General features: G+C 47.2%; 1 protein-coding gene across 16 annotated transcripts in view; it reads left to right on the top strand.

The window, feature by feature from the left end:
* fryl (furry homolog, like) overlaps positions 1-26,614 on the top strand; it is a 182,873-nt gene that overhangs the window by 83,619 nt on the left and 72,640 nt on the right. For 6 of the 16 annotated variants that reach the window (XM_084307769.1, XM_084307770.1, XM_084307776.1 and 3 more), the window contains 20 exons: positions 1,499-1,638; positions 1,865-1,961; positions 3,033-3,112; positions 3,694-3,774; positions 4,430-4,598; positions 10,321-10,413; positions 11,996-12,094; positions 12,245-12,346; positions 16,302-16,337; positions 19,086-19,130; positions 20,823-20,926; positions 21,066-21,174; positions 21,484-21,570; positions 21,657-21,828; positions 21,953-22,085; positions 22,171-22,278; positions 22,778-23,015; positions 23,178-23,357; positions 23,516-23,602; positions 26,043-26,311. In XM_084307769.1, coding sequence (XP_084163895.1) covers positions 1,499-1,638; positions 1,865-1,961; positions 3,033-3,112; positions 3,694-3,774; positions 4,430-4,598; positions 10,321-10,413; positions 11,996-12,094; positions 12,245-12,346; positions 16,302-16,337; positions 19,086-19,130; positions 20,823-20,926; positions 21,066-21,174; positions 21,484-21,570; positions 21,657-21,828; positions 21,953-22,085; positions 22,171-22,278; positions 22,778-23,015; positions 23,178-23,357; positions 23,516-23,602; positions 26,043-26,311 — 2,429 coding nt within the window. The remainder of the gene's footprint in view (positions 1-1,498; positions 1,639-1,864; positions 1,962-3,032; positions 3,113-3,693; positions 3,775-4,429; positions 4,599-10,320; positions 10,414-11,995; positions 12,095-12,244; positions 12,347-16,301; positions 16,338-19,085; positions 19,131-20,822; positions 20,927-21,065; positions 21,175-21,483; positions 21,571-21,656; positions 21,829-21,952; positions 22,086-22,170; positions 22,279-22,777; positions 23,016-23,177; positions 23,358-23,515; positions 23,603-26,042; positions 26,312-26,614) is intronic. The other 10 variants (XM_084307765.1, XM_084307775.1, XM_084307777.1 and 7 more) reach the window with 4 other exon arrangements.

The following is a 26,614-nucleotide window of genomic DNA, read 5'->3' as shown; positions in this document are numbered from 1 at the left end:
GCGAGGGCTCTCATTGGTGAAGTGTGGGAGGTCACGCTGCCGTGGCTCTCTTCTCACCTGGCAGCGAGGGCTCTCATTGGTGAAGTGTGGGAGGTCACGCTGCCTTCCTCAAGTCCTGCCTCCGCTGAGCAAGCGCCCAGACCTGACCTGTAGGCGGCGCTGTCCACAACGCCAGTTTCCCACCCACGGCTTCCCTCCCTAACCCAGCCAAATGAGTTAGTATAGCGATCAGCCCAAGCCAAGGCAATGCTGACTCCGGGAGTCGAGACCGCAGCCTCTTGCATTGGTGACGAGCGCAATCTCCGCTACGCCACCTGACCGCCCACCATCTGGTAGATTGATATGTCCATTGGCTGATGCTAGGGCTGGGCGATATAACGATAACGATAAATTTGTTTGCTTTCTAATTTAAAATACAGTTTGAAACCGTCTGTACACAGTAGGCTATGTGTGCTAGCAGAACTAGACTCCAGTCACGAGTCATGGTGCACATGTGCGGTGGTTTGTCCACCAAAAAAGCGCCAAAAGATCGAAAATAAACTAGCAGAGCCAGAACTGTTCAACTCCCCTGGAGCCACAGCCAGCAGAGAAGCCGGTTTACTTTTGCTTTTAAACCAGCTGCAGCCTGAGAACTGGAGTGTGAGGGGATGTAACACTAAAGATTGCGGCAATGACAAAGAATTGCTGCAAAATAAACATACATCTGTTGTTAAAAAATAATAATAATAATAATAATAATACTTATAACAATTCGATAATTATCGATATCGAGAAATATGATAACATCATATCGTTATCGCGATATGATTTTTCTCGAGACAGCGCCAATACCAGGATCTGGTCGGTACTGCACTTTCGGAGTCCCGATATGCCGTTTCCAGCCAAAATACAGCTCTGTGACATTGAGTAGGATATTAAAATGGAATAAAAGCAAAACAGAGTTTACCACGTATATATACGTGGTTGGCCTTCAAAGGATGGCGCCCAATCACGTGTATATATACGTGGTTGGCCGCGAATCGGTTAAGGTATGATATCGCCTTATCTATTATTTGTTTTGCAGAGTCGGAGGCTCTGGTTGGTAATATTTACAGGGTTCGCACAAGGTCCTTGAAGTGCTTAAAGTGCAAAAACAGCACAACGTTTTTTTTAACAAGTGCTTAAAAAGTCTTTGGAATTCATATCAACCATTCTCATTGAAAGTTTTGTTCATCCATGATACAATTGTTCTCAATCAAGATATTTTTTTTTATCTAAAAAAGTAGGGCTGGGACTTTATTGCAATAATTTCGATTAATTAACTACAGAAATAATTAAAAGGTAAAAAAAATGTATGCATTTAATCGCATGATGATTTTTCTTTATTGTGTAAGAAAAGTTAATTGGATCATTTTAAATGCCCTTTTAAAATGAAAAATAGTGCTTGGAAAAGTACTTTAAAGTCCTTGAATTTCATTTTGCAATGTCTATTTAATATGCGTGTTTTTTTCTTCCCCAGTTAATAAGCTCTATGAGCTCAATAGCAGAACACTGTTTGCCCTCCCTGCTGCGCACACTGTTCGACTGGTACCGACGGCAGAGTGGCACCGAGGACGAGTCTTACGAGTACAGGCCTCGCTCCAGCACCAAGTCCAAAGGGTGAGATCCTCCTCTTTCTTCACTTCCTGCTCTCCTGTCCTCCCTTTACTCCTGTACAAATAATCTCCCATTGAGTGATCAGGCTGGAGACGTGGGTGTTTGTTTGGTTTCGGTATATCTCAGTTTGTTGACTCAGGTTAAAACATTTTTAATTGTCTGTCTGTCTGTCTGTCTGTCTGTCTGTCTGTCTGTCTGTCTCTCTCTCTCTCTCTCTCTCTCTGTGCAGGGATGAACAGCATCGGGATAAAGACTACCTATTGGAGCGGAGGGACCTAGCCATAGATTTCATTTTCTGTTTAGTTTCAGTGGAAGTTTTAAAACAGGTGAGATGTCCATTTTGGGTGCCGTGTCTTTTGTCTTCAGTAAAACGAGCTGATGTTCTTTACTGGGGCCATGGAGGGACTCTCGAACAGTACTTAATACCGTAATGCCACACAAGACAGACTTCCTCTTTTGGTGGTCCGAGGGCTGCCTGGTGACCTGACCCCTGCTCATGTTTGGCCCTTTCAGCTCGGCTTCCACAGTTCTGCTGCATAGTTTTAAGCCGTCCATATTTGGAGCTTCCTTTAGGGGTCCGGCTGAACCGAGGGCTGAGTGGGAGATGATATCCCGCAGGGTTCTTTGTACATGGCCAATTCGTGACCCACTTTTCTTGGAGTTGGGATTTAATGCATGGGTTCCTATCTTGGCGACCTTCAGTAGTTCCAATAAATCTCTTATTTGAGATGGTTTGTGGCCTAGATAATGTATGATGTCTTTCATTGTGATGTTTCTTAGGTCTGATTTTATACATGCCAGCTCACAGCTCAAGTATAAGTTTGTGTTTCTTGAGAAGATTTGGGGTTTCCAAATAGGCCCGAGTCTGAAAAAGGCTCCAAAATCATGAAGTATACAAATGTTGTTATCCCTACATGACCCCTTATCACTGATAACCATGCTATTTAATCTTGTCCAGCCTTTTGCACCCAGTTGGCCTAGAAACAGGGTTTTGTTCATTTAGGGTCACGCTTTTCTACTCTTCTCGCTATTGATTTGGGTTGTTTGCCAGATTGCTGTCCTGTGCATATCATCCTCAATAATAAGGAGAAAAGTTCTGTGTTTGTCTGAAAAGTCTTGGACCTTGAAAGTAGAAATGGCAGATGGACATGAATGATGGTCAAACATATCGATGCCTACTGAGCTATCAAGCCAACTTAAGCACCAGGCCCCAAAGATGGACCGTCCCAGACCCGAGCCACACATTCTGGACTGAAAGCAGACCCCAGAGACCAGAGTTTAGTTGTCCTTGGCTCTTACTTCCGTGAGGAGGATAATGAGTGGTAGTGAGGAGGAAGAATGAAGTGGGAGTATCAATGCTCCTAATAAGACTTAACAATTTCACGTTTGCGTCACAGATTCCTCTTCATCCGGTGCCAGACGCTTTAGTACATGAAGTTCTGAACCTGGCATTCAAGCACTTTAAACACAAAGAGGGGTGAGTGTACACACACACACACACACACACACACACACACACACACACACACACACACACACACACATGAAACGGACATGCTGTGTTAAGTCACACTGAATTAAACACTAGTTGAAGAACATATTCTGTACTACTGCTCACTCATTCCAGTGGGGATTTGGCTCCACAGCGAAGAGCCAGTCATTGTTTTATGGCTATTTGGATAAACTGCTTTTATGGCTGTAGTGTGACTTTATGAGTTGTCCACATCATTAATGTCACTTAAAAAGGACACAGTCTTCTTTGTCGAGCGATCTTGAGTCTCAACAACTCTGCTGCCAAATGCTTCTGGTTTTTCCAGAAGCGGTTGGATTACCGTTTTTGGCCAGTCACAATGGCGATCACACATCATTGTCAGTGGTTATCTTTTGGTTTTGGTTTTGGTTTTGATTTTGATTGTATTTCCAGCTGTGGAAGCGTCGGGACAAGTCTTTTGTATTCCTGAGAATGAGTGTCTTTTCTTTTAACATTGAAAAAAAAATTATAAAAGCTGTCCCAACAACCCCTGTCCTTAACATGTCACCTGCTTTATGACCTCACAGGTACTCCGGCCCCAACACTGGCAACGTGCACATCATCGCTGACCTCTACGCTGAGGTCATCGGAATCCTCACACAGTCAAAGTAACTATTACGCTTAATTCCTCTTACTGGCGCTGAGTTACTGTACGGTTATTTATACGTACTTTGGCCTATCACTCCTTTTGGGGGAGCATAGGCCGTCTGCATAGGTCCTCTGTCCTGTGCTTTGCTTTCCAGCTGTTTCCATGTCAGTCCGCTCTGTGTGATGTCTGTCTCCAAGTCCCTGTGCCAGGTGTTCTTGGGCCGGCCTCTCTTCCTTTTGCCTTGGGGGTTCCGTCTAAGGGCCTGTCTGGTGGTGCTGGTGTTTGGTTTGCGTAGTGTGTGGCCGATCCATCCCCACTTTCTTCTCTTGATTTGTTCTTCCACTGGTTGTTCGCCTGTTCTTTGCCAGAGATCGTTGTAACTGGTGGTATCTAGCCAGTGGATGTTCAGGATCCGCCTCAGGCATCTGTTGATGAATGACTGCACGGTTATTTATAACGCAGCATAAAGGTTTAGTGCTTGTCACATTCGCAGCCAACTCTCTTGAGCAAGCTCTTGTCAGTGTGATAACCCGGGTATATTTATGCAGGTACGCGTGTGTGTGTTTAGGTTCCAGGCAGTGAGGAAGAGGTTTGTGTGTGATAATCAGTGTGTGTGTGTAGGTTCCAGGCGGTGAGGAAGAAGTTTGTGTGTGATAATCAGTGTGTGTGTGTAGGTTCCAGGCGGTGAGGAAGAAGTTCATCACAGAGCTGAAGGAGCTGAGACAGAAGGAGCAGAGCCCCTACGTGGTTCAGAGCATCATCACCCTCATCATGGGCATGAAGTTCTTCCGGGTCAAGATGTACCCCGTGGAGGACTTCGAGGCCTCCTTCCAGTTCATGCAGGTGAATTACGGCGATTAAGTCTGCGGCACGCTTTACAAGCGGGGTGTGTGACGGTAGGGGTGGGAATCGCCAGAGACCTCACAATACGATACTATCGCGATACTTGCGTCACAATACGATAGTATCGCGATACTAAATATATCGCGGTACGCTGAGTATTGCGACTAATTTTTTTTATTTTTACATTTTTTTGATAAAATTTTATTTATTACCTTTTTTCAACTGCAAAGTAAAACTTTGTCAACATGTTTTATCTAATAAAATATTCAGTCTGTTCATCTCACTTCAATCATTTTTATTGCAGAACATGGTATTTTCTCAAGCAGACGGATGTAAACACTGTAATCTGTGTTGCATGTACCTGACAAACTGAACTGTTTGTATTAGTTATATTCCAACTTAACTGAATGCACGTGTGTGTGTGTGTGGACTACTGTACTATTACAGGTATTGAAATGAACAATGCAACTTCCTTATACAAAAAAAGAAAAATTATGAATAATTAAATATCGATACTTGGCGTCCCTGTATCGATACAGTATCTCCACACATAGTATCGCGATACTACTACGTATCGATTTTTTCCCCCACCCATAGCAGACGGATGCTCTTGTGCTAAACTGCACCCAGGAATGCCTTAGGGCCCGCGTCCACCTAGCGCATATTTCTCCGTGAAACATGCTGGGAGTGCGCCGGCAGAGCTGGCTTGACGCGCATCTTGTAGATGACAGAAAGAAATCTACAGCCATGCCGCGGTTTTGCACATATTATAGCATATTTGAATAACTTTATTGTATATTAATTATATATATAGTTATTGCCTGACACCACAGTTCGCCCTTTGCTTTTTATTAGCTTTTTAGTAGTGTATTCGTGTAGTTATTATTATTAGTTTTGTCGCGGATCTCAATGGTCTGTGTGGAGACAGCCAGACAGGCAGGCAGCTCCGGTGTCAGGTTACAAGCAGAGTGGTAGATGACTGGCTGTGATTGGTTGTTTGAATATGCGCTCGGCGCACCGCTCTAGAAAAGTTCAGCCAGTTTCAACTCTCTGGCTTGTGCGGCCGCATAAAGGCGCTGAAAAAAGAAGCCGACGGCAGCGCACTTCCTAGAGGCGGCCGCATGGGGCCGCATGCGCTCCCTCCCCATTGTAATACATTGAAAACAGACGCGTGCGGTCCTAAATATGCGCTAGGTGGACGCGGGCCCTTATACTGCAGACCATAGATATATAAACACTAGATGGCACAAGTCGGAGTCTCCCGTGTAGTTCACCGGCGGCCATCTTGCTTGAGTGGACTACTGCTTTAAGGTGATGTGCACAAACAAAAATACTCTTAACTCGCTGAAATCTTGATGGATTTACAAACTGTTTGGTTTATTACAAATGTTATTAACGTGGCTATGATTCTTGCTTGGGAGAATTTCTTTCTTTTTTTTATCAAAGTCCATTATAAGTATGCAGTATGATAACCACATCTCTGACGTTTCTAACAAACCAAACGGTTGAAAATTTAGCAAGCTATGGTTATTTCAATAGTACATGCACCAAGGGCGGCTAAGTGGCACAGTGGGCAAGGCGCTCGTCACTAATGCAGGAGATGCTGGGTTCGAGCCCAGCTCTCGGCATTGCTACCAGCTTGGCTGATCGTTCATACTAACGCAATTGGCAGTGTTAGGGGTGGGAAGCTGGTGGGTGGGGATCGGACGTTGTGGACAGCGACTCCTACAGGTCGGTTGGTGCTCCTGCGCAGCAGAATCAGGAAGCAACGGGGGCGGCGTGTCCCCCCCACGCAGACCCTCGCCGCTGAGAGATCGCGCTGTGCAGGTGAAAAGATACGACGGCTGCTTCCTCGAGTACCAGAGGACACATGATGTAAGGCTTAGTCCACATTGCAGCCGGCCTGTGGGAGGCATGGCCTAACAGCGTTCGAGACAGGGGAGGGTAGAATTGGACAATACGAAATTGGGATGGGAGAAAAATAGAAAATGGGAAGAAAAAGTAGATTAAAAAAAAAATAGTACATGCACCATAGACATGCATGTTATGAGTGGGCGTGCTCCACCCATGCAAGATGGCCACCATGTGGCAACGTCGGTCTCCGTCGGCCAGCAGTGCGGGTGAGTTATCTAGTGATATATATCTATGCTGCAGACCCTTTTGTTGAAAGTCAGCAACTCTTTGTAGCAGGGTCTCATAAAGCCAGATGAGTAATGATCAAACGCGGGATTTTGGTGCCAAGAAGTGTGTGTGTATATTTGTGTGCGTCTGTTTTTGTCGACTTTGCCAAGGGCTGTGAATGGAGCGGTGCCTTTTTCATTAAAGCTCAATACAGCAGTAAAAAAGCTCGCTCAATATGCCGGTTCGTTAACGAGAGCCTGATTTCCCACAGTGTTAACGGAAGATGTTGGGTAATATGCACTTTATGTTCATGGCCACCATGATGGTTCCTTGTCTCGTGGTTGCTGACCATTTGTTACCGTGTGTTACCAATGTGGGATTCTTGGACACACACACACGCACCCAAGTTTCCATTGGAAAAGATTGGCGCTGGTCAAAGAATTTAAAAGAAGTTCTGGTAAAATATTATTTTGAACTTTATTGAGCTTAAAGAAACAATTGATCTGCTATATAAAGAGGTACATCATCAAGGCATGCTGATTCAATATGTCCTATTGATGGACTCACGTGCGCAATGCATCCCCGAAGTCTTGAGTGTAGGACTATTGTTATTGCCGGAAGACCTAGACTGCTGTCTGTGTTGTTGAGTCGAGTTATAAGTGAATGTTGGAGAGAGAGAGAGAGAGAGAGACTTTTCAGTTGCCTCTCCGTTGTCTAGTTCAGCACCGCGGACTGCAGAAACCCTGACACGCACTGCATCGTCAACTCTTCTCTCATTCTCTTCCCCAGGTCTCTAATTTCCCCCTGTCTGTCGTCTGAGCTAGTGGTTCTCAACCTGCGGGTCAGGACACCCAAGGGGGTCATGAGATGATTTTGGGGGGTCAGGAAAAGTTATACGAAAACATGATCATGTTTATAATCTTTGATAATGAGGCTTTTTGTCCTGTGAAAGAATTAATATTTGGAAGTCTACAGCCCTCTTTCGATCATTACGTAAGTGAAATAGACAAGCAAGCGTTGTCTCTTTAACAAATAATCGTATGGTGATGTGGGAAACATGTAATAACGTAAGGTTATGTATATAACCAAGTTCTATGAATACTGGTGACGCTCAGCGTCATCTGCACTAACCTCACTTCGTGCACAGCACTGAATAAAAATCCACAATGCACCGTTACATACCAGCATCCGTCTGGCCACACCCCTATCCGCTACCTTCATAAGCAGGTGTGTGGTCACCTACTCGCCTCCTTCCCAAACTTTCACCAAGGCGAGGTCAAGGGCCGCAGTGGCGTCCCGACGCTGAGCGTCACCAGTATTCATAGAACTTGGTTATATACATAACCTTACGTTCTATATCATACTGGCTCCGCTCAGAGTCATCTGCACTACAGGAGCTGAGCGGGAGCCAGAAGCTTGACAAATGTACCCCACTGAGGCCCCCCACAACCATCAGACCGGAGAGGACCGAGCCCCCCGACCCTCCCTAATGGAGGATACCCTCCCTATTGGAGGACGGGAGGGAGACGGATCCGACCGTGCGAAGAGAAACTCGAGCAACTCAACGCACAGGGTGAGCAGACCTTGGCCTGACCCCACGACTACGCACACGCACAACCCGCATGCCACCAGGGAACGAACGGAAGGAACAACCCTCGTTACTGCCCCCAAAATCACGGGGTCAAGAGCAAACTCAACCCCGTGGCAAGGCCGTAGCAGCGGAGCGCGAAGGAAGACCCAGACCCACTGAAGGGACTGGATCCCCCGGAAAAAGGGGGCCTGGAGAGGTCAATGACGCCAAAGCATCAAGACCTCACCAGGCGGTCACTTAGTGACACCGCCCCCCCACATCGCCAGCGTATTCGGACAGGGCCCCTCCAAGAGCGGGCCCTTCCCTCCACTAGTACGCCGCCTGGCACACTGACCCTGCAACACAGGCAGTCAGCATGGCCGTAACTTGAAGCACTCAAAAGGCTATACTACAGCGGAAGCAGGCAGCGCACCGGGGAGACGACCCCAGAGGGGTCGATCCCTTAAACCAGGCAGCAGGCGTTTGACCCGAGCCTGGAGCACTGCGGACGAGACAGGCGCCAAAGGGGTCAACTGAAAACGGCACCCCGGCGGAAGGGGCGTATGCTGGCATTGTTGCGCACCATGACAAAGCCTCCACCAAAAAAACCCGACCCAGAGAGGTCGAGGCAGAGAAGGCTGACACGATTGGCAGACGTCATGAACGTGCAGGGGCACACTCAACCGGGTAACCTGGGAGTTGACTGCTCCAACACACCAGGGAATCAACCACCCTCTTGGTACCACATGCGGTGGTTGTTCCTATAACCCCTCAAGAAAAAACTCAAACACACCTGCGGGTATACACTGGCTATACCGCAGTACAAGTGTTTCAGTTTCCAAAAAGGGTTATTCCAGGCCTACGGGTCGACGAAACATTACTTCGGACCGGGCCCGGCGGCTCGGGAAGCACACAGGGTCACCAGAGGAGGTCCAAAATACCACCCCAACAGCCCCCTCTTCGCCATGCGTGAGAGAGGAGCGAAAAGAAAGGAGAACCACCCCCTTCATGATAGCGCCAGGTACAACATGTACCCAACAAAGGGTCTCCATAACGCCCAACCCTGTGACACCCGGGCCGACCCGGCATTTTTTCCCCCGAAAAAAGCACAAGTCCCTCAGCAACATTGAGCTATGTAACACTTGGGTTAGGGCTCTCCGAGGAGGAGGCACTGAACCAATACACACTCAATAATAATAATAATAATTGAATCGAATACACACACAATAGAGCAGAACTCCTTTTTGAAGTTCTACTCACCTTGACAATCTGAGGAGGAGGCTCTGAAACTCTGAGGAGGCTCCCTCACTGGGAAGGAGAGTCCGAACTCACAGAAGGCACTTCTCCCTGAGGAGGAGCTTTGTGAGGAGGAGCTCTGACAACTCCCTGAAACAGATCCATAACATGGAACCTGAACAACTCACGGAAGTCTTACCAATAGAGACGCGCTCAGTGACGTACTCTATGGCGGGGGAATTCCCGCGGTGCACACGCCCAATTTTTCAGGGCATGGGACCAGGAAACTCGAGGCGAGTAGGTGACCACACACCTGCTTATGAAGGTAGCGGATAGGGGTGTGGCCAGACGGATGCTGGTATGTAAAGGTACATTGTGGATTCTTATTCAGTGCTGTGCACGAAGTGAGGTTAGTGCAGATGACGCTGAGCGGAGCCAGTATGATATAGAACTTACTCCGTAGAATGAATCCGGTTAATACAATTTATTAACTCAGAATGAAAGTATCAATTACAAAGTCAGAGAATATGGCTTGGATGGCCACCTGTCCCAGTGATCAGCTTTATCACCAAGAAGGAAGAGGACGACCCCCAGTGAGGAGCCGTCCTTTATACCCAGGAGAGAGGGGGGGGGGGCGACATCATAAAGGGGAGGTTTTACAACAAGGAGGGGACAAAGACATGTCCTTATGAGAAGACAAGTCTTTATCGCCCACAGTAACCACGAAATTTGTACAGAATGTGAAAGTGTGTGTAATCGCAACATATGTAAGTGTTTGTGTCGTTACTTCTCCAGGAGTGTGCCCAGTATTTCCTGGAGGTGAAGGATAAGGACATAAAGCACGCGCTGGCAGGCTTGTTCGTGGAGATCCTCATCCCTGTTGCTGCTGTAAGAGACACAGATCACCTCCCAGGAGATCACAACAACTCATATCAATGACGCATTCTAACTGTTGCCCCATATAATTCTTTCCACATTGTTTTTATTTTCATTTTTTAGTTCTTGGTTATGTTTTTTTATTGATTTGAAATCTTTATTTCGAACATGTAAATAAATACAAACAATATAGAATCAAAACAAATCATTGATCAAGACATTAAATGGTAACAAAAATTGATAAACAAAAGCAATACATAACTCAATTTACATGTTTGAAAAGGAGTAGGAAGAAGTATACACTTATTTAATCCTACCCCTTTTCTACTACTCAATGAGTGTACTAATTTAAAACCTTACAAAACAAATATATATATATATATATGCAAAACAAAATGTTATATGTAAAACATGAAAGAAATCAAATAAAAATGTAAACACCCGTGAATGTCAAATCCCTTCCTCATCCCTGTACCTCGTGAACATAATTTCTTTATAATTCAGTTTGAATTGTCTTCTATTTGGACATTGCTTTAGCACCACATTCAGACTGTTCCACAGTTTCACTCCACATATTGAAATGCACTGTCTTCTCCTAGTAGTGCGTACACTAAGAACTTTTAAATTGAGTTCTCCCCTCGGATTATAACCCCCCTCTCTATCAAAGAACAGTTCTTGAATGTTTCCTGGAAGTACATTACCTTTTGCTTTATACATTAATTGTGCTGTTTGAAATTCCATAAGATCATTTAACGTGAATGTTTTTTACTTTAAAAATAATATGTTTGTGTGATCACGATAACCTGCAATGCGAACTATCCTTATGGCTCTTTTTTAGAGTATAAAAAGTGGTTGTAGTGTAGAATTATAAGTAATTAAAATATTGTAAAACTAGTGAACAGTAGAGAATGTGGAGTGATTTTCTTATCCAGAATGTGCTTTACTTTACTGATGACTGAAATGCTTCTTGACAGTTTAGTTTGGACATGTTTTATGTGAAGTTTCCAGCTGATTTTATGTTCTTTTTACAAATTTTCCATTTAGCAATTCGACAAACAATTCACAAGACATACATCTGAAACAAAATAAAATACAACATATACAATACTCTAGCCTCTCCCGTTTTATCACAGGGCAATCCTCTATCCTCCATTCTAGACATAAATGTTACCTACAGTACTAAAAGTGTCCCCTCCCATATGTTCCCCCAAGCAAATCTGCCGGTCTTGTTGCCCCATATTTACATGTTTATTTATATGTAATATACAAAACATATATACATTTATGAAATTATATTAAAATCAATATCATGTATGTGATAATATTCTTGGTGCATACAAAATTAAAAATAACAAGAAATCTTCTAGGAAAAATAAAAAAAAAACATATCTACACATATGTATTCACATACACCTCTGCCCATTCCCTATACACAAAATAAAACTAAGTTCTGTGGTCCTGCTGTTCACTAATTGAACACCTTGTTCATGCTGTTCTCTTTCCCCACTCATCCCCTTTGCCCATATTTACATGTTTACACAGCTCTGTGAATGTAAAGTCTCACTTTGGTGTGACTCCTCTGGTCTCCCTTCAGGCGGTGAAGAACGAAGTCAATGTGCCGTGCCTGAAGAACTTTGTGGAGATTCTGTACCAGACGACTTTTGACCTTAGCTCCAGGAAGAAGCACTCTTTGGTAATGACTTCTCGGCTCTCTCCGCCCTCACCCCCCCTCCCCCTCATAACTTCATACCACCCTCCAGCCCAACGCCTTCCTTCATCTCTCTTTATTCACCTCTGGCTGCTTTTCTCTTCCTCTGATGTTGACCTTCTCTTCTCTCCTCAGGCTCTGTATCCCCTGGTGACGTGCCTGCTGTGTGTCAGTCAGAAGCAGTTCTTTCTCAACAACTGGCACATCTTCCTCCAGAACTGCCTCTCGCACCTTAAGGTACTGCCTCCCTGTAGCCCCGCTACATGACACCCTGTAGCCCTGCTATATGACACCCTGTAGCCCTGCTACATGACACCCTGTAGCCCTGCTACATGACACCCTGTAGCCCTGCTACATGCCACCCTGTAGCCCTGCTACATGACACCCTGTAGCCCTGATACATGCCTCCCTGTAGCCCTGATACATGCCTCCCTGTAGCCCTGATACATGCCACTCTGTAGCCCTGATACATGCCACCCTGTAGCCCTGATACATGCCTCCCTGTAGCCCTGATACATGCCTCCCTGTAGCCCTGATACATGCTACCCAGTAGCCCTGATACATGCCACCCTGTAGCCCTGCTACATGCCACCCTGTAGCCCTGATACATGCATCCCTGTAGCCCTGATACATGCCGCCCTGATACATGCCACCCTGTAGCCCTGATACATGCCACCCTGTAGCCCTGATACATGCCTCCCTGTAGCCCTGCTACATGACACTCTGTAGCCCTGATACATGCCACCCTGTAGCCCTGATACATGCCTCCCTGTAGCCCTGATACATGCCTCCCTGTAGCCCTGATACATGCCTCCCTGTAGCCCTGATACATGCCTACCTGTAGCCCTGATACATGCCTCCCTGTAGCCCTGATACATGCCTCCCTGTAGCCCTGATACATGCCTCCCTGTAGCCCTGATACATGCCTCCCTGTAGCCCTGATACATGCCTCCCTGTAGCCCTGATACATGCCACCCTGTAGCCCTGATACATGCCTCCCTGTAGCCCTGCTACATGCCTCCCTGTAGCCCTGATACATGCCTCCCTGTAGCCCTGATACATGCCTCCCTGTAGCCCTGCTACATGACACCCTGTAGCCCTGATACATGCCACCCTGTAGCCCTGATACATGCCTCCCTGTAGCCCTGATACATGCCTCCCTGTAGCCCTGATACATGCCTCCCTGTAGCCCTGATACATGCCACCCTGTAGCCCTGATACATGCCTCCCTGTAGCCCTGATACATGCCTCCCTGTAGCCCTGATACATGCCTCCCTGTAGCCCTGATACATGCCTCCCTGTAGCCCTGATACATGCCTCCCTGTAGCCCCGCTACATGCCTCCCTGTAGCCCTGATACATGCCTCCCTGTAGCCCTGATACATGCCACCCTGTAGCCCTGATACATGCCACCCTGTAGCCCTGATACATGCCACCCTGTAGCCCTGATACATGCCACCCTGTAGCCCTGATACATGCCACCCTGTAGCCCTGATACATGCCACCCTGTAGCCCTGATACATGCCACCCTGTAGCCCTGATACATGCCACCCTGTAGCCCTGATACATGCCACCCTGTAGCCCTGATACATGCCACCCTGTAGCCCTGATACATGCCACCCTGTAGCCCTGATACATGCCACCCTGTAGCCCTGATACATGCCACCCTGTAGCCCTGATACATGCCACCCTGTAGCCCTGATACATGCCACCCTGTAGCCCTGATACATGCCTCCCTGTAGCCCTGATACATGCCACCCTGTAGCCCTGATACATGCCTCCCTGTAGCCCTGATACATGCCACCCTGTAGCCCCGCTACATGCCTCCCTGTAGCCCTGATACATGCCTCCCTGTAGCCCTGATACATGCCTCCCTGTAGCCCTGCTACATGCCACCCTGTAGCCCTGATACATGCTACCCTGTAGCCCTGATACATGCCACCCTGTAGCCCTGATACATGCCACCCTGTAGCCCTGATACATGCCACCCTGTAGCCCTGATACATGCCACCCTGTAGCCCTGATACATGCCACCCTGTAGCCCTGATACATGCCACCCTGTAGCCCTGATACATGCCACCCTGTAGCCCTGATACATGCCACCCTGTAGCCCTGATACATGCCACCCTGTAGCCCTGATACATGCCACCCTGTAGCCCTGATACATGCCACCCTGTAGCCCTGATACATGCCACCCTGTAGCCCTGATACATGCCACCCTGTAGCCCTGATACATGCCACCCTGTAGCCCTGATACATGCCACCCTGTAGCCCTGATACATGCCACCCTGTAGCCCTGATACATGCCACCCTGTAGCCCTGATACATGCCACCCTGTAGCCCCGCTACATGCCTCCCTGTAGCCCCGCTACATGCCACCCTGTAGCCCCGCTACATGCCACCCTGTAGCCCCGCTACATGCCACCCTGTAGCCCCGATACATGCCACCCTGTAGCCCCGATACATGCCACCCTGTAGCCCCGATACATGCCACCCTGTAGCCCCGATACATGCCACCCTGTAGCCCCGATACATGCCACCCTGTAGCCCCGATACATGCCACCCTGTAGCCCCGATACATGCCACCCTGTAGCCCTGATACATGCCACCCTGTAGCCCTGATACATGCCACCCTGTAGCCCTGATACATGCCACCCTGTAGCCCTGATACATGCCACCCTGTAGCCCTGATACATGCCACCCTGTAGCCCTGATACATGCCACCCTGTAGCCCTGATACATGCCACCCTGTAGCCCTGATACATGCCACCCTGTAGCCCTGATACATGCCACCCTGTAGCCCTGATACATGCCACCCTGTAGCCCTGATACATGCCACCCTGTAGCCCTGATACATGCCACCCTGTAGCCCTGATACATGCCACCCTGTAGCCCTGATACATGCCACCCTGTAGCCCTGATACATGCCACCCTGTAGCCCTGATACATGCCACCCTGTAGCCCTGATACATGCCACCCTGTAGCCCTGATACATGCCACCCTGTAGCCCTGATACATGCCACCCTGTAGCCCTGATACATGCCACCCTGTAGCCCTGATACATGCCACCCTGTAGCCCTGCTACATGCCACCCTGTAGCCCTGCTACATGCCACCCTGTAGCCCTGCTACATGCCACCCTGTAGCCCTGCTACATGCCACCCTGTAGCCCTGCTACATGCCACCCTGTAGCCCTGCTACATGCCACCCTGTAGCCCTGCTACATGCCTCCCTGTAGCCCTGATACATGCAACCCTGTAGCCCTGCTACATGCAACCCTGTAGCCCTGCTACATGTAGCCCTGCTACATGCCACCCTGTAGCCCTGCTACATGCCACCCTGTAGCCCCGCTACATGCCTCCCTGTAGCCCCGCTACATGCCTCCCTGTATCCCTGATACATGACACCCTGTAGCCCTGCTACATGACACCCTGTAGCCCTGCTACATGACACCCTGTAGCCCTGATACATGACACCCTGTAGCCCTGATACATGACACCCTGTAGCCCTGATACATGACACCCTGTAGCCCTGCTACATGACACCCTGTAGCCCTGCTACATGCCACCCTGTAGCCCTGATACATGCCAACCTGTAGCCCTGATACATGCCAACCTGTAGCCCTGATACATGCCTCCCTGTAGCCCTGCTACATGCCTCCCTGTAGCCCTGCTACATGCCACCCTGTAGCCCTGCTACATGCCACCCTGTAGCCCTGCTACATGCCACCCTGTAGCCCTGCTACATGCCACCCTGTAGCCCTGATACATGCCACCCTGTAGCCCTGATACATGCCACCCTGTAGCCCTGATACATGCCACCCTGTAGCCCTGATACATGCCTCCCCGCTACATGCCTCCCCGTAGCCCTGCTCGCTTCTTAATGCTTCGTCCTGAAACATGGCGCACAAAGATCGGAGTCTACAGTTCAAATGATATTTTGGAAGACATAGTTCTCAATTTTAATGACACAGGGCACCCCAGTATTATTACAGCCTGTCCTAATTTACCCATCTCGAGCTCGACATTATTGCCCGAGGGAAGCAACGATTGTGATTGGTGGATCAAGAAAAGAGGGCGGGGTTTGAGATGGGTCAATTAGGTTTTTGATCCTCGGGAAGTCTTGTGTAACTTGTAATGGAATTTAGCTTCTCAGTTAAAGCAACATGAACCTAATATAAATATTATTCTCTAGTTAATATTTTCACTAGACCTGATGATGATAGTCCAGGTAAGTTGGTATCTCGGTACCATTATCCCCAGACGGTGTTTTGGTTTTAAACGGGTGTGCTCCGTGGCTCCGTCTCAGGATCATAACGTACTCTTCCCTCCCGTGACCCACAACCAGACCTGGATAAAAATAGCACTTGATTTGTTCATTTAATAAGAAAAATGTTAAGGTAACTGTTAGATTGACTCTAAATATATCCGTGTCTACTGAATCATGGTAGCAGCAGCTGTTAGCAGCCTGTACTGCTGTCCCTGTGACGTCCTCAGTCCTTTGATGTGTTGCGCTCCAGTCGGCCTGCAGTGTTGTTCCAGCTTTTCAAGGTGAAATGGGCAGAACATGGGGGCATAACATCCCAAGACCTCCCAAATGCCTCACAAGGAAAACCTGCTATTTATTTTGGTTCCAGCTGGGAACCGATGTATTTTTGCTAGAAATGCTCTGAAGACGGAACCGGAAACCTGCTCCATGTTGGTAGAATTGGGGTAAAATCAGGCTGAAAGGAAATGCAATTTTTTATTTTTTTTTGCAATGACTGTTGCTTTATTTTTTTATTTAGAAAAATAGTATAATAAAAGTGCCATTACAGCTAATTCCACAACTGTATCCAAGACAATTCTACAAACGTTGCATCTTTTAACCGTTATGAATTGAGGAAATACAAATGAAGCGTCAACCTCAAGTCCTTCCAACTGTAAGAAGTGACGTAGTGTCAAGTGCTATCTTCACCCAGGTCTGCTAACGACTCCCTTTTTTAAACCAATCACACACTGATCAAGCCCATCCTCCCCCCCCCCCCCCCCCCCCCCCCCCTGTACCGTCCTGGAGCTAGTTCACCCAGAAGCACTGCAGTGCTGTGTGACTGGTTGACCCCCCCCCCCCCCCCCCTCCTGCTCTGCATTGATTTCCCTTGTCCAGATTGAGTGTGTGATCTTGTGGTGGACATGATGCCGTCATTCCCTCTGCACTCCTTGTTGTGGTGATTCCCACTGGTGTTTAATGGTCCTCTGTGATCTCGGGACAGTGATTGATTTGATCGCATTGTTCCTTTTCGATGTTGTTGTCGATTCCCTGTGATTCCTGGTGGTAATAGGCTTGCTAAATGGTGGTTTTCCAATCGATGTTTCTGCGAATCGTGTAAATCATCCTCTAAGCACAATGGTGATTGAGAGGTGATTGAGGACCGGAGGGCTTGTTGTGCGACATGCTGTTTTTAACCCTGTGTTGTTTACTTTTGCATGTTTTATATTGAAGAGAAAAAAGAGATTATTCACCAAAAATAAATGTTTGTGTGGCCAAAGTATTTCTTCGGATTGTATGATCTTAAACAGGGTTAAAATACAGCGGTTTGCACAGTGATTGTAGATTGTATTAGAATGAATGGACTCACTTTTTCTGAACCTAGTGGCTTATGGATCTCGTAGTTGCAACACATCTACTGTATGTAGTGGTAACATAGGAACGTTTCTTTTCCCCTTCTATTGTGCACATCTCTCAGTGCTGCTCTCCACATCCTGTCTGTCTCCTCCTCTGCCGCTGTACCAGATGCTCTCGGCCTGCCCCGGTTTGCCCTCTTTTTCCTTGAGCAACTTCAGGCAAGGGACGTGTCTCGTCCTTCCCTGGCCCATCTAGAATTACATGCATTCAATCCTCGAACCATTGACCTCTAAAGGTTAAAGTGGTATGTGGTCCAGTTATGCTGCTCTGATTACGTTTAACAACTCTGAAGTTGACAGGCTTCAAATTTGAAAGTACATAATCATCAATTCTTGCCATATTTTATATGCAAAATCCTTTTCTTCAAAGTAACTAACTGATGGGTTCAGATAAATATAGTGGAGTAAAAAGTACAATATTTCCTTTGAAATGTAGTGGAACAAAAGTACAAAGTTCCCTAAAATGAAAATACTCATGTAAAGTACCTCAAAATGTTACTTACCGGTAAGTACAGTACTGTAGTAAAAATGTATTTACTTTCGTCCACTGTCAAATACCAGCTACCGGCTTTAGAATCAACCATATTCACACGGCGGCCGGTTTGCTCTTATGTCGTACTCAGGTTGGGATTCCTATACACCTGTTCGGGTGGAAAGTAATTCCAACCTGAGCACGACATAAGAGCAAACCGGCCACCGTGTGAATATGGTCAATGAGCAAAAATATCTCCTACTATACCTCCTCACCAAGACTGTCAGTTTAGAACAAAGCATCAGTTTAAACCCTCACACAGGCGAGAGCAGCCAGGCGAGTGGTGCAGGTCGAGAACATCGGGCAATGACACCCTCTTAAGCCCCGCCTCCTCTTTGTCTGCATTTGTGTCTCTTATATTTGTTTGATTTGTCATTCACAGCACACCCTTTTTAATATTGAATTCAGCTTTCACAGTATACGATATAGAATATTTGCATGCTTTTGGCAATGTTGAAATCCCAAGTCCTTTCCCTGAAATATTAGTTATAGGCCTATGGTATTAATGGCCTTTTCTTTTTGACACACTAACTTATAAAGTCCACCGTTTGTGTTTTCATACTTTGCATTTCACCTCTTCACGATTCACTCGGCCCTTTATTGACCAAAATAAACTGCTTTTTTTAATAATTCTTTTTGGCTGATCTTGTCATATTTGTGTTTTTTCTATTATGTTTTTTGTGTCTCTGTTTTCCTCTTAACCTGCATGTGTCCCACCACCCCAGCCCCTCACGCCACTGGTCTCTTTGTGGTTTTTGTCTTCCTCACATCTACTCGCTCCAGATGCCATCTAACAACAGCATCAGAAAGCAGATTGAGACGCTGCAGGTGAGTGTGTCTGGTGTCATGACAAATGGGTTCCTGCGCTACAAGATCGGTTCCTTCCGCATACTAATATTATATTTTCTTAATATTTCATCAAGCCGATGTTTGCATTTCAAAAATGGATTAAGGTTCATTCGCTTATCGTCATACCCGAGCATCAGTACATGTCAAATACAATAGTTTACCATCGTGTCATGTCGGTTTTGTCAGCTTGATATGAAGTTAATATTGTACTTGGCTAGGTGGACCAAGTTGGCTAATGTTAGCTAGGCTCGCTATCAAGTCTATCCACTTGCGTTTGTGAATACAGCAAACAATTTTTTTTATTCAACATGTATTGATTCTAGAGACTATGCTTAAACTGTTTTGAAATGCAAACATGAGTGTGAGCTAGTAGACGACATTTAGAATGCGGAAGGAACCGATCTCTCAGCCGGAGCACGTTTGCACGGCAACCCCTTACAGAGGTCACCTGACCAGGAAGTAGGGCGGCGGGGCTACAGCTCTGCCCTCACCTGGCCAGGAAGTAGGGGGGGCGGGGCTACAGCTCTGCCCTCTCGCTTAATGGGGCCCTGGCTCCTCTTGGATCACAGTGAGCCTCAATGGAGGAACACATAGATTCCAGTCGCTTTCAGGTGTAACGTTGCCTTGTGTTTTCGTTGTCTGCTGCTTTTGTCTTTTCAGCATCAGTGGACTTTGGCTTTGCTGTCCTGTGTGTAGTTGCACGTAGAGCGCAGTGTTATTCTTGCCAATTGAATGGACTTTGTTGTTCTAGTGTACACACACCTCGACTCAAGGTTTCTTAGGCATGGACGTTCATTTTGCTCTCGAGGTATTTGGTGCTTGTGCAGTCTATCCCGGTGGCAGTGCGTGTTTGTTTTTCCTGTTGCCGTAGGTACGGGGCTGACCACGGCTCCGCCCTGTTCTCTTATCCGCTGCTCCTCCACGGTCCAAGCATCCTTTGCCTTCACGTCCCCTGCTGATGGCGGGGGAAGGTCGCAGCAGTAGCCTTGAAAGAATCCTTTGTGTCATCAGCTGGGCGGTGTTTCCACGAGAGTGTACATTGTGTTTGTTTGTTGTTCAACGGGGCGTCTCTCTCTCTCTCTCTCTCTCTCTCTCTCTCTCTCCACGTAATTGCACCTTTTAGTTCCACACTGCGCTGTGGAGATCAGAAGATACTGTACAGAAGTTCAGATCCACACACACTGGGGCTGTTGGGAACATGAGCTCAGCGTAAATATAGACTTACTAGGAACTGTTTTCTAATATGGGTTTTCCCCCCTCATTCAAAATTACATGCCGTGATATGTAATTAGAGAGTTTGCGACCTCTAAATCTTACCGTTCATTAAACTCAGAGCTTAGTAATTATCTGAGCTTTGGCTGACTTGCTATGAGCCATATATATAAGACAGATTTGCAATGAGGCATTGATGTGATATATATATATATATATATAGCACATCAATGCCTCATTGCAAATCTGTCACATGCAGAGGCGGAGAAGTAGTTTTATGTCTGTTTTCAGGGGCTGTTGCCCAACACTGATGTCTCCCATCTTTGATACCTCACTGGTTTGTGAGACCTCTGGTCCCTCTGTAGACCCGTGCTACAGCGCTCCTTCTCATAACCTCGCAGGTGGGTACGCAATCTGTGCGCTACTGTGGTTCTAAATCCTATCTCTCTGATCCCTCAGAACAAAGATCCCAAAATGTCCCGTGTGGCGCTGGAGTCGCTCTACAGACTGCTGTGGGTCTACATTATCAGGATCAAGTGTGAGAGCAACACCGTCACACAGAGGTCAGTCCCGGGATCAGACGGCACTCTGGGGGGGCGGGGGCTGGCGTGTTATTCAGACATAATCGCACCGTGTCCGATCGAACATTTTCATATAACTGATCAATGTGCCACTTAAATTCCTTCTCCCCCCTCCTCTCAGCCGACTGCTCAGCATCGTTTCAGCACTTTTCCCCAAAGGGTCCCGCAGTGTGGTTCCCAGGGACACGCCCCTCAACATCTTTGTCAAGATCATCCAGTTCATAGCTCAGGTGGGACAGAACCTCGATGTACCTGGATTCTACAGCAGTAGTGCTGATGATAATGGTCCATAATAACCATTCGACTATGAATAGGCAGAAACTAGGCACGTTTGAAGATTAATGATAACATTTGCCTCTTATTACCACATCAAAGCGGGGGTAAAATGCTTAGAAGTATTTTGTATTCATTTATTTTTAATGAAGTTATTTGAAATTGGGTCCGGCAGCCCTATATTGCAGAGCTACAACCAGAGATGTGGAATACAGTCATTTGTTGTGGTTAGTGATCGCTGGTCTGTCTGTCCGTTGTTTCTGCAGGAAAGACTGGACTTTGCTATGAAGGAGATCATCTACGACCTGCTGTGTGTCGGCAAGTCTCACAAGACCTTCACCATCAACCCTGAGGTAAAGAGACGGTGGTCTCTCTCTCCACACGCTCCCCTGCATCTCCGGTTCTCTCCTCTCATCCCTCTCTCTCTCTGCTGCTCCAGAGGATGAACATAGGCCTGCGGGCCTTCCTGGTGATCGCCGACAGCCTGCAGCAGAAGGACGGGGAGCCTCCCATGCCCACCACGGGGGTCATCATGCCCTCCGGCAACACCCTGCGCATCAAGAAGATCTTCCTCAACACCACCCTCACCGACGAAGAGGCAAAGGTCATAGGTGCGTCTGAACTCTTAACGTGCCGCGACCAGGCTAGGAAGACGCCTCGTATAAACTGTTGTGCGTCTGCTGAATATGTTGTAGCAGAGCGTGAATGTGCTGAATCCTGTTTTGGTGTTTTCAGGCATGTCGCTGTACTACCCTCAAGTGAGGAAGGCCTTGGATAACATCCTGCGCCACCTCGACAAGGAAGTGGGCCGCTCCATGAGTATGACCAACGTGCAGATGTCCAACAAGGAGCCTGAGGACCTGATTACGTAAGTATCTATAACATGCATCCAGAAACGACTCCAAAGACTCATGTTTGCTGACATGTCTCATAACATTATTGTTGTGTCACAGGGGCGAGCGGAAGCCGAAGATTGATCTTTTCCGTACGTGTGTGGCAGCCATCCCGAGACTGATCCCTGATGGCATGAGCAGACAAGACCTCATAGAGCTCCTGGCCAAGTAATCTCCCTTCCTGACCATACTCTACACATCACTGTTCATCCCCCCCTTCCTGGCCCTACTCTACCCATCACTGTTCATCCCCCTTATCCCTACTCTACCCATCACTGTTCATCCCCCTTCCTAACCCCACTCTACACATCACTGTTCATCCCCCTTCCTAACCCCACTCTACACATCACTGTTCATCCCCCTTCCTAACCCCACTCTACACATCACTGTTCATCCCCCTTCCTAACCCCACTCTACCCATCACTGTTCATCCCCCTTCCTAACCCCACTCTACACATCACTGTTCATCCCCCTTCCTAACCCCACTCTACACATCACTGTTCATCCCCCTTCCTAACCCCACTCTACCCATCACTGTTCATCCCCCTTCCTAACCCCACTCTACCCATCACTGTTCATCCCCCTTCCTAACCCCACTCTACCCATGAAACATGAACGTTTGCACATGTTTATCCCTCCGCCCCCCCTGACCTCTCCTATGGTTCAGGCTGACCATCCACATGGACGAGGAGCTGCGTGGTCTGGCCTTCACCACCCTGCAGGCTCTGATGGTGGACTTCCCAGAGTGGCGCGAGGACGTGCTCTCAGGGTTCGTCTACTTCATCGTGCGGGAGGTGACCGACGTCCACCCAACACTGTTGGACAACGCTGTCAAGATGCTGCTGCAGCTCATCAGCCAGTGGAGGCAAGCTGTGCAGAGCAGCAACAAGAGCCACGAGGCGCAGGTGGGTAGAACAAGACTCCACTGTGGAGTTCATCTTGATGGCTTTTTTGTTGTTGTTTTTTGTGTAGCAAGGGTTTGTTGTGTTCAGTCTCATGCCAAGTTATCCTGCATTGCACTGTATCGAGGTTCTGGTTGATTCTAAGTGTAACTTGTTGGACTCCAGCAGGGCCAAAGCAGTGGCCCGTCTCTGTCCCTGGAGCGGACTCCTCTCCTCGGGGTGCTGCACGTGGTGGAGGGTCTGGCGCTGGTGGTGCTGTGTAGCTGCCGCCCCGCCACACGCAGGCTAGCAGTCAATGTCCTCAAGGAGGTCCGCGCCCTGCACACCGCACTGGGCATCGCCAAGGTCAGGATACTACCATCAAACTAACAACATCGTTTCAGTTTTCACATAGAATTCACTAGTGAAATACTTTACTGTATGTCTGACACTTATGTGTTTTAGTCTAGTTATTATAGAATAACTCGCTTTGTCTCTCCTCTCTCTCTCTCTCTCTCTCTCAGGGGGATGAGGAGTTGGCCATTGACGTAATGGACAGGTTAAGTGCGTCTGTGCTGGAGAGCTTCATTCATCTCACGGGGGTCGACCAGGTAATGGCGCTTTGGCTTTTATCGCACGTATATAAAACACTTACTGACTCACACAAACTCACTCCCTCTCATACTACCAGTCGGGCTCTCCGGTCATCTCAACATCAACTGTTAGTCGTCCCTCGAAACACCTCTAAAAACCAGAGGTGACCTTTCAAGCCATTGCACCACTTTTGTGGAACACCCTCCCGTTAGTGCTGCATTCAGCAGAATCATTATTTTTAATACCAGCTAACTGTTTTTATTCAGACAGACGTTTAAAGGAAAACTCCAACATTTTGGGAAATTAGCTTATTTAACATCTTCCCTGGAGTTAGACAAGAAGATACATACCTTTTTTGTCTCTGTGCATGCATTAGGCTTAGGGAACAGCCGCTCCGTTAGCGTAGCTTAGCTTCATCACTGGAAGTGGGGGGGGGGGCAATAGCCTGACGTTCCCTACAGGGTCTTACTCTTACAGTCACCAAATACACTCCAAATACAACTCTAAAACATTCCTGTAAACATGTTGTGACCTGTGTATTCACCACGTGGAGAAGTAAAAAATAATTGAATTCGACAATTACGTTTTCTAAGCAGATATACTCGGAACTATTTTATGCCTAAGCACTCGTCTCTGGGCGCAGTGATTTCAGTGCTACTTTCTTTTTATCCACTTTTTCTCCCATTTTTTTCTATATTTTCTCCCATCCCAATTTCGTATCATCCAATTCAACCCTCCCCTGTCACGAACGCTGTTTCTTGCCTCCCACAAGCCGGCTGCAATGTGGACTAAGTCATACATAGCACAAGTCCCCTCCGGTACTTGAGGTAACAGCAGTCGCATCTTTTCACCTGCGCAGCTCGATCTCTCAGTGGCGAGGAGTAACGCGTGGGAGGCTCACGCTGCCCCCGACACTTCCTGATTCTACTGCGCAGGCGCACCAACCGACCTGTAGGAGTCGCTGTCCACAACGCCCGATCCCCACCCATCAGTTTCCCACCCCCTAATACGGCCACTGTGTATTAGTATGAACGACCAGCTAAACTGAAAGCAATGTGGAGCGCTGGTCTCAAACAGGCAAGCCCAGCGTCTCCGTACGTAGCCGCCCTATTTCAGTGCTACTTTCTAACGTGACGCCGTGTTTGTTTACATTCTCATTTCATTCAAAGCATCCGAACCGATTGAAGTTTATGGATACCATGACTTAAAATCCTCTTACCTTGACGATTAAAAGCCTCCCCAATTTAGAAAACAGTAATCCAATGGCTGATAATTGATAATATAATACTAACTACTGCACGAAGCTAACCGGAGCTAACACAGACCCGGACGGTCGCTAAAGCAAATATAATGACTTCCTTCTGGGGGTTTTCAAAATAAAAGAGCGACGTCTATAGCAGCGGAAAACGTTTATTTTGTACATTATCTAACGTTAACACCAACCTAAACTAACTTTAGGTTAGTTGTAACGTTAGTTTAGGTTCGTGTTAACGTTAGATAATGTACAAAATAAATGTTTTCCGCTGCTATAGACGTCGCTCTTTTATTTTGAAAACCCCCAGAAGGAAGTCATTATATTTGCTTTAGCGACCGTCCGGGTCTGTGTTAGCTCCGGTTAGCTTCGTGCAGTAGTTAGTATTATATTATCAATACCAGCCATTGGATTACTGTTTTCTAAATTGGGGAGGCTTTTAATCGTCAAGGTAAGAGGATTTTAAGTCATGGTATCCATAAACTTCAATCGGTTCGGATAATTTGAATGAAATGAGAATGTAAACAAACACGGCGTCACGTTAGAAAGTAGCACTGAAATCACTGCGCCCAGAGACAAGTGCTTAGGCAAAAAATTGTTCAGAGTATATCTGCTTAGAAAACGTAATTGTCGAATTCTATAATTTTTTATTTCTCCACGTGGTGAATACACGGGTCACAACATGTTTACAGGAACGTTTTGGAGTTGTATTTGGAGTGTATTTGGTTACTGTAAGACCATATAGCGAACGTCAGGCTATTGCCCCCCCCCCCCCCCCCCCCCCCCCCCCCCCACACTTCCAGTGATGAAGCTACGCTAACGGAGCGGCTGTTCCCTAAGCCTAATGCATGCACAGAGACAAAAAAGGTATGTATCTTCTTGTCTAACTCCAGGGAAGATGTTAAATAAGCTAATTTCCCAAAATGTTGGAGTTTTCCTTGTAGCGGCATTATTGATCATTATTGTATTTTTTATCATGTGTGTGGCCATGTCTTTCTGTCCCGTTTCAGCTAGTTTTAGCTTGTTCTAATCTGCTTCTACTTGACACCGTTGTCTGTTTTATTGCTTTTTGCCAGTAATTCTGTGAAGCACCTCGTGATTTTGTGTCTGTGAAAGGTGCTATACAAATAGGGTTAGGGCTAACTTCAACGACTTGCATAAATTCATACTCTGTCACTCTCAAACTCTTGCACTGCCCCCCGCAGACCAACCTGCTGTACTGCCCCAGTGGGATCGACCTGCAGACACTGGCTGAGTGGAGTTCGTCTCCCATCAGCCACCAGTTTGACGTGGTGAGCCCCTCGCACATCTGGGTGTTCGCTCACGTCACGCAGGGCCAGGACCCCTGGGTCATCAGCCTGTCCAGCTACCTACGCCTGGAGAACCTTCCCAAGCACTGCCCCACCGCCCTCAACTACGCATGGATGTTCGCATACACTCGCCTGCAGCTGCTTTCCCCACAAGTCGACATCAAGTAGGTTCCCGCTGGGTTTTGCCCTGTGCGTGTGTCTTGTTTGTGTTGGTTTGTGCCCTGTGTGTGTGTGCGTCAGTCTGTCTGTTATCTTTGTGTTTTTGTGGTCTGCAGGGTTATCAGTGTTTGAAGGGCTTGGGTATAGATAATGGAGCTTAGTAGTCCCACCCAGTTTGGTGATACCACTTTTCAGAAAAACTATTCCGACAGAGTTGACATTCAAAACATCCAATGTGGGGTTTATCACATTTTAAAAGAATTTATAAAATTGGACTTTTGAAATGATGCCCAACAAATAATCATGTT

Source organism: Notolepis coatsorum, assembly GCF_963971535.1.
Source record: "Notolepis coatsorum genome assembly, chromosome: 2".
Lineage (NCBI taxonomy): Eukaryota > Metazoa > Chordata > Actinopteri > Aulopiformes > Paralepididae > Notolepis > Notolepis coatsorum.
Note: the sequence above shows the minus strand (reverse complement) of the source record. Positions and strands in the feature narration are given on the sequence as shown.